General features: G+C 35.3%; 2 protein-coding genes across 2 annotated transcripts; one reads left to right on the top strand and one right to left on the bottom strand.

Moving 5' to 3' along the window:
- The first annotated feature begins 163 nt into the window (after window positions 1-163).
- On the top strand, window positions 164-4,993 carry LOC105568218 (cubilin-like). The gene is made up of 14 exons (XM_012023689.1): window positions 164-464; window positions 666-857; window positions 997-1,153; window positions 1,229-1,406; window positions 1,595-1,831; window positions 2,013-2,175; window positions 2,492-2,706; window positions 2,870-2,944; window positions 3,030-3,094; window positions 3,181-3,421; window positions 3,573-3,735; window positions 4,030-4,271; window positions 4,532-4,643; window positions 4,768-4,993. Exons 1-14 carry the CDS (start codon window positions 164-166, stop codon window positions 4,797-4,799), a joined length of 2,373 nt encoding a protein of 790 aa, XP_011879079.1. The 3' UTR covers window positions 4,800-4,993.
- Window positions 4,824-7,426, bottom strand: LOC105568144 (corepressor interacting with RBPJ 1-like). Its single transcript, XM_012023563.1, has 3 exons — window positions 7,111-7,426; window positions 6,130-6,267; window positions 4,824-5,843 (listed from the first exon to the last, which is right to left on the bottom strand). The coding sequence occupies exons 1-3, from the start codon at window positions 7,113-7,115 to the stop codon at window positions 5,012-5,014; spliced, it is 975 nt and encodes a 324-aa protein (XP_011878953.1). The 5' UTR covers window positions 7,116-7,426; the 3' UTR covers window positions 4,824-5,011.
- Window positions 7,427-8,238: the final 812 nt, after the last annotated feature.

Raw genomic sequence — 8,238 nt, forward strand, 5'->3', positions numbered from 1 at the left:
GATTGCGATTTATTGCATTCGCTGTTGCAATAATATTTTTGCAACAACACGAGATCGTTATATTAAATTACGAAAACGTTATATTAAAAAAGGAATAATAAAACGCACTATACAGGTATTTGATTGGATCAGAGATGAAGGAAATTATGACGAGCGGCGAATTATGAATGGCGAGTGGAAGAGTCTAGGCAAAGTTTGCGGCAGAGATACACCTAAGCCTTTCAACACGACGTCGAACCGCATGAAGGTGATTTTCCATTCGAACGAGGCGATACAATCGGACGGTTTTCATGCCGTCTGGAGAGAGAATTGCGGAGGTGTTTTTCAGGCGACCGATAAAGTTGATATCATACAATCGCCATCGTATCCAAATCTCTATCCATCTAACATTGTCTGTAATTATACGATAGTCGCGCAAAATGACGATATTGTCGTCGAGTTCACTGACTTCCAGCTCGAGCGCGGTAAGTGTCAACGTCAACAGTCACCGCGGTTTATTCGGATCCTCTGGAAATATCTGGAGTCGTATATTACGTACAAATATAATGCCTAAAAAATGTGGAATTGTACATGAAATTACGATACTTTGCGACATATAGACCGTATTATTTCTAAAGTAAAAAAGCAATAAAAATTACAAAGTCAACAGGGATGATTTTTAGCAGGTCGCGGAGGAGATTGCCGTTTTGACAATGTCACTATCATAGCTGAAAATATGTACATGGTAGAGGATGTGGAAAGTTATTGCGGCAACAGCAAACCACCACTTTTGAGATCTCTATCACGGATAGTAATCCTCTTTATGACAGATAAATATGTGCATCGAAACGGTTTCCGGTTTAAATATTTCCTCAATAGTGAGTCTCTTGCAAATTTTTCGCATATTAATGACAATTACAATATATAATTGTTAGAGAATTGGTTTTGCTAAAATTACAACTTTTGTTACTTTGAGAAAATCAGTAGGATATAATAAAACTATTGTAACTAACACAGGATGCGGTGGTATAATCACACGGCCCAGTGAACTTAAGCCTTTGATGCATGGAGAAGAATACTTTGGACGCATGAATTGTACTTGGGTCATTAAAGCGCCGCAAGGGAAGAGTATACTTGTGCGCTTTGAGAAGTTCATTTTAGAGTTCTCCACCAAGTAAGCTCTTGATAAACCCTTGTCAAGAGGGCTTTCCACTAAAAATTCTATTAACCGTTTCTTATTAATTTGTAGTTGTTATTTCGACAACGTCGCTGTTTACGAGGGTGAGTTCGTTGAACAGAATAAACGCGTTGCTCTGGTTTGCGGAAACTTGACTGATAATTTACCAACATTTAAATCCGAGTCCAATTCTATGGTCGTTAACTTTAATGCCGACAGTTCGATACACTTCGAAGGTTTCACAGCTAAGGTACAAAATCTGTTGAACTAACAAATGTCATATCATGCCATTATATGATCTGTTATTCATATCTGTCACTTAACAGTAACAGATATGAAGGTAGTTTTTCCTGTGATAATTATCTACTGTTACTTTATTAACGTACTGTCAACCAAATTAAAAAATTACAAATGTAATAATAAAAATAAACGATTTAGGTGTTATTCACGACAAGTTCAGCCGACGGTTGCGGAGGGTTAGTCAATTTAACTTCGATTCAATCTAAATCATTCAGAACTCAGCAGGCAGCAACTTATCAACCGTTTGAAGAATGCCATTGGACTGTAGTTACATCACCGGTGAAAAGTATACTATTTACAATCAATAGTATAGACATCAAAAATTCGATTAATAATAACACTCGTCGTGATAAATGTAGCGGTGATTATCTCGAGGTAAGTTTACACCCATGTGTGACAACTTTAGAAATGCTGCTAACAAAATTGTATCGTATTCTAACACAGACATAATATTGTAAGAAAAAAGAGAATGCAGAAAATAAGTTTAATTACAAACAAAGTTTAATTACGTGATATCTTTACATTAATATACCATTAAGCATTTCATTATTCTTAGGTTCGAGATGGTGGTGGACCTTATGCCAAACTAATTGGTCAATTTTGCGGAAATTCAGTGCCAGCTCCTATGGTATCCACCTCAAACAAGTTGTGGATTAGATTTTATACTGACGGCACTACTGAAGGTGCTGGTGCAATAGGCACCTTGGACACAGCTGATTGTAAGAAATATAGTTTACATTTATTTCATCAGTACAATTTCATCATGCTATTATATAAAACATTATAAATATATATACCCGAATGCATAATTCCTTTTTACGATAAATTTTATTTTCATAGTTAGAAATTTATGTTCCTTTCTTTTATTTCTTTTATAACCTTTGTTTCATAGTCTTTGTTAAATACTTTCAATTTAAAGTCGTTGTTACAAAGATAAAAAAATCCTATATTTCTTGAATTTTTATTTATATCTACTTTATTATCATTCCCTTTTTAATACATATGAGTAACTTTTCTCGTGTGATTTTGTTGCAGCATTATGTGGCTTGAGTATTCGGGTAGTCAATGCGACAAATAACGTACTTACTTCGCCAAATTATCCAAATACGCATTTAGCTGGAACATTATGTCGCTGGACTTTGCAATTTGCTGGTGAATACAATGATAGAATGCGAATACGATTTATAGATTTTGATTTGATGGACTCGAATAAGTGTGAAGACGAATATTTAGAAATTTCTGAGCAAAATGTAAGTACTTGATAGATAAAAAACATTCAAATATTCCATAAACCTGTTAATAATTTTGTTCATAAAACAATTATAAATATATACTTATGTTCTTAATAATCGAGAAAAAAATTTGTCTACATAAAATAAAAAATTAAACTATTATTTTCTTTTTAATAAACAGAAATACATAAATGAAGGCTTCGGAACAAACTTTATTTATAGTGGCATGAGAAACCATCCGATTAGCGTTGAGATGGTAAGAATTCTACATTAAGAATTAATACGTTTCGTTGTTTATTAGTGATTTACTTATACAATACTTATTAAGTATTTTGTTTCAGGGTAGCCGTTTACCTTTTTCCTCCTACAAGTATTGCGGCAGCGAATTACCACACGAGTATTATAGGTATTTAAACTTGACTCGTAGAATCACATTGCAATATTATATATTTTGAAGAGTACGATTATTCCAAATTGAATGTTGTTTCGCAGTTATAGCAATGAAGTCGAAGTGACGTTTAGATCATTATCCAACAATCACAAAGGCTTTAAGCTTGAATACAGCACACCGAATTGCGATCGGAATTACACGAGCGAGCAGGGGCGAATTTTCCATAACGGATTCACAAGTTGCTGGATCACGATCACCGTTCCGGCGAACCGTACCATTTCTCTGTACTTTAATCATTTCAGCATTTACGATGCAGAGCAGTGCACGCGCAACGCGCTGCAGGTACGTTATCTACCTATGCACTTGCTAAGGAAATCGCGCTGACAGAGTACAGAAAACTATTCAATTTACTTTGGAAAACCCGAGTGACGTAAACCGCGTTTCGATACGCGCTGTAAGTCTAAATTCCTAAATAGATTTATGCGTCTCACAGGTACACGAGGGTGACTCAAGTGGACCGCTCCTAGCGAAACTGTGCAGTACGATGACGCCAAGCCCGATTTTCAGCACCGGCAACAAACTCACTTTGCACTCCTGGACCGAGAGCGCCAGCTCTTATCAAAGTTATGACATCCTTTACACGACCACGGACGCAGGTAGGACGCGTTCGCAGCAGCATGCACAAATCCTCCTCTTCGTTGCATCCGATTAATGCACGCCACCAGATGCGGAGAAATTATAACGCGCGGGCGATGATTTACGACGTTGCGACGCCTCGAGATACGCGTCACGGTGAAACTGTGGTTCATTTTCGCGGGGGACCGCACGAAAATCCGATTGCGATCTCGCGGCATCGGTTCAAACACTTCGCGAATTGTATTACAAATGAAATGTACGGGCATATCGACCAAAGTCGTTTTATAAAATGACTCAAAATGAAATTTGTGCAGGTCGAGGTTGCGGCGGTCGTATATTCAATTACGGAGGCAGATTCACCTCGCCATTGTATCCCAATACGTATCGCAATAATACTGTATGCACTTGGGACGTGAGCGTACCGCAAGGTTTTAAGATCTTTCTCCAGTTCCTCGTCTTTGACATCGGCACGAAGAAAAACTGCGACAACAATAATGTCAAAATTTATGACGTTGTCCCCAATGGAGAACTTTTACACAGCACTTATTGCGGCGGAGTAAGTTGTTTCGTAAAATGACATTCTTGAAAACCACCGATAGACTTTGTTACTGGGGAAATTACTATCTAGAGAATTTTCTCAGCGAGAATCTATTCTGCATAATTACTTTTTTAATTTTGCTTCAAATTGTATTTCAAATATTTCTTAAAATCATCACATTTCTAAATATATAATTCAACATACTTTTAATAATTTATTCAATTACATATAATACAATATATAATTACAAATGTTTAATAAAATTATTTTTTACATAGGATGATCCAGCGAGGCTCGAAGCTGATACCAATCGAGTTCTCGTTAAATACATGTCGACAGTGAACAACATTGGATCGGGATGGGTCATCGCATTCATGGCACAATCAACTGGTAAGCATAGACAGTCGTCTTTACACAATGGGACATTTGAACGAGATGTTTGAATTCTTTCATGAACCACAAATCGCGCGCAGGTGCGAGGTGAAAGACAATAATTGCAAACTAATGTTTTCAGTGCATCCCATCGGCATAATGGAAAAGTGGTAAGGGAGACATCAAGACTGTGAAAAGTAACGTTTTTAAATGTGAAATTTAGAGGCCGATATTCTAAAATTTACATATTTACTATAGATAGATAAAATAAATAAATTTGTCTAATATAAAGTGCATCGTTGTTTAAAATCTTTGTAATTTAGTATTAACGTAAATATATCTTTTAACCGCTCTTATTATTTTATCAATATATTGAAACGTTATTATTATTCCGACGCCGCACACTCTTCGTCATTTGTTTGAGCCGAGCAATTTTCTTCAGATTCGATCTCATTTGTTTCAATTGCATCTTCTTCCTCTTCGATTGATTTTGTTTCTACTTGTTCTTCCTGAGCTTCCTCTTCTTGCTGCACTACCTCACGCTTCTTCTTAGTTTTCTTACTTTTCTTTGACGACTCCTGAGATTTCTGTTTATATTTATTTGTCTTGTCCACAGCTTCTTCTTGCTCAGAATCTGCAGATGTTGTATCGGCTTCTTTTTCGTCTGCTTTGGTCTTTGTGTTCTCCGACACCTCTTCCTTCTTCTTTTTCTTATCGTATTTAGTTTTCTTTGCGTTTTTATCAACAACTTCCTTAACGTTTTCAGAATTTTCCGATTTAGAGCGTTTGGTCTTCTTCTTATTTTGAACATCAGCATTTGCATTTGTCTCTACATTTTCTACCTCCTCGCTATTTGTCGATTTCTTCTTATTTTTCTCTTCCTTCGAGCCTTTCTTCGATTTTTGACGAATCTCAGAATTTTGAGAAGCTTCATTCGATTGTTCTTTAGCAGTTTTATCTTTTTTATTTGGCATTTCCGTCTTTATCTTATCTTTCGAGTACTTCGATTGTTTTTCAGTATTTGTATTCTCCTTTTCATTTGTCATTTCAGCATTTTCACGTTTGTTCCGCTTGTTTTTCGATTTCTGTTCCGACTTGTAAGAATTTTTCACTTCTGAGTTTTTATCGGAAGGATCTTCGATATTTTGTTCTGATGAACTACTTTTTCTCTTTTGCTGCTCTTTTACATATTTGTCTTTCTTCTTTGACTGTTTATCTCTAAAAAGCATGTTAATTAATTAACTTAGTTACTAAAAATAACGTTTAAAAGTTACAAGTTTGAAGTAAATAACATATTAGCCAGTGAAGCATATAGTTAGTTTAAAGAGAGCATGTTTCTTATTTATTTATTTAAACTCCAATCCGTGCACTTGTAAATTTTATCTAAGAGTGATAATCAAACTTGCTACATAGATTAAATAAAATATAAACGCTATACATATGATAGAAATTTAGACGAATATTTTTAAACAAATTATTCTGTTCATCAAGTTTTACTACTTACTTTGTACGGTGTTCTGCATTGACCTTCTTTTCTCTTTCACCACCATCTTTTGATTCCACATCTTTTCTCGATTTCTTTGCAGAGGTTTCCGTCACGAGTATTGCAACTAATAAAAGTGCAGTTAACAATATCCACAACCTAAACAGATCGAATTTGGCCTTTTTATTTTAAATTTCTAGCAGAGATATCGATATGTACAGGATTGGCGTTAATTCTTATTCTAAATCATTACTCATAAACGAGCGAAATAGTTCGCCTTTTGAATGAGTTAACATTACGACTAATTTATATTTTTTGATGAAATTTATAAAGATTCCAAAAATATAGCTATTTACTGTTTGGACAACTAAATGAAAGTTCATCATAAAGCATTATGCCAACTTCGATATTGGAGCGCAAAGAATTAATAAAAATAGAAGAATAGAACAAATTGCTAACGTCATGATAAAATAATTTTTTTTTATTAATACAAGTATTAAGTGGCGGATGTGGCGTAGAGAAATGTGCGCTGCTTAGTAAACAAATGAACGAAAAGATCCGAGTTTAAATCCACGAACACCTCTGGTTTTTTCAAAATTTTCTGAAGGAAAGTGGTAACCACCGAGAGTATCCTGCCACACAAATTCTTTTAGGGGTACAGCCCTACAGATTGGCGATTTCCTTCGGCAAGATTAGTAGCCTACCGAAGTTGAAGTAAATGCTCAAAGTACCAGTTCGTTCTGGTACAGAACTGGTACAGAACGAACTGGATAAAACAGGCTTTTAAGCCTAACACGAGGAAGAAGAAAAAGAAGTATTATGTTCTTCATATATTACGAAAATATACGAATTACATTCATTATAATATGTTTTGTAAAAATTTTATTTTAGAAAAAATTTGTTTTATATAATAATTTTCAAGCAGACGAAGTTTATCTTGAGTTACTTCTTAAATTAAACCTCTATCTCACTTGTGAATGATTTAATAAATATTTTTCTTACCTCATTGTGATAATAATTTCTCTTTGATCGCGCTTTGATTTTCTTCACGCACGTATCACAGGCCTGTCTGGCGCAACACTATCTGCGCTCAGATATTACTTGCCCCTTATATCTCATACGTTGTCAGCAAAGACATCTTGATAAATACAGCGAATGCCGTGCGTTCACGTCAGTGGTTTCACGGATTCGATATCACAAATGCTATCTGGGCCAAATCTTCCAAGAGGTATGGCAAATTTTACACGCATTAAACGCGCAGCATGCGTAAAGTACGAGGTTCAAGTGTCAATACAATGCTCTGAATTCGCACATAATCGCAGGCATGACCCCGGGTGCTTTAAAATGCGATACTGCCGACGATAAGCTCTATTTCCTCGAATGTTTCCATTAGATATATTTCTTGTTACACATCGGTCAACTTCTATAGCTAAAGTTAATTCAGATATTTGAATCAGTGGATATCTTATTCCGCGGATATCTAATCTAGTATCAACAGCAAAATCGGCTGACAGCACGTACCTTCTGACGTTAGTAGGCACTCAACACAATGGTATACGTGTGTAATAAACAACCATCGCGTGTTTATTCTCGAGAAGCCTTGATTAAATTGTAATTAAAAAAGTACCTTATGACGTCTATGACCGGATTAGTACCGATAAATTTGAGTGACAGTTATATTCTCTTAAGAAAAGCCACGTACATTGTACGCTGTTTACTCTTCTCAGTGCCAAAATCAGTATAAATTTTATAGTATAAGAGATTTCGTTCTTTCTTTTTCATTTCTAGCACAAATTGTATGATTTTCCTATTTTTAATACTTATTTTAAAATCATATCGCGTCGTAAAATGTCATACATATATTGTGTATATATATATATATTCATTTTACGAAGAGATCTAGGCAGTGGCAAGTCTCCGTTACTTTTAATAAATTCATAATCCCCGAAAAATCCATTTCTAAGCAGTAACGGTACAAAGTACAAAGCAACGGAGACTTGCCACTGTCTAAAACTCTTTTGAAAATGAATAAATATATTGAAAACTATACGAAAAATATTTTAGAAGGACCGGAACTCCGACTTTCCGATCAGCAGAGCACACTTATCTGCTTAGAAATGGATTTTTCGG

Source organism: Vollenhovia emeryi, unplaced genomic scaffold (genome assembly GCF_000949405.1).
Source record: "Vollenhovia emeryi isolate VEMERY1.0 unplaced genomic scaffold, V.emery_V1.0 DF939131.1, whole genome shotgun sequence".
NCBI classification, from domain to species: Eukaryota; Metazoa; Arthropoda; class Insecta; order Hymenoptera; family Formicidae; genus Vollenhovia; species Vollenhovia emeryi.

Bases quoted from the DNA above. Each gene is read 5' to 3' on its own strand.
- LOC105568218 (XM_012023689.1), top strand. From the start codon at position 164: ATGAATGGCGAGTGGAAGAGTCTAGGCAAAGTTTGCGGCAGAGATACA. The intron at 2,945-3,029 runs GTAAGAATTCTA...ATTTTGTTTCAG, and splicing joins ATCCGATTAGCGTTGAGATG to GGTAGCCGTTTACCTTTTTC. The intron at 4,272-4,531 runs GTAAGTTGTTTC...TTTTTTACATAG, and splicing joins ACAGCACTTATTGCGGCGGA to GATGATCCAGCGAGGCTCGA.
- LOC105568144 (XM_012023563.1), bottom strand. The intron at 5,844-6,129 runs GTAAGTAGTAAA...CATGCTTTTTAG, and splicing joins AATGCAGAACACCGTACAAA to AGATAAACAGTCAAAGAAGA.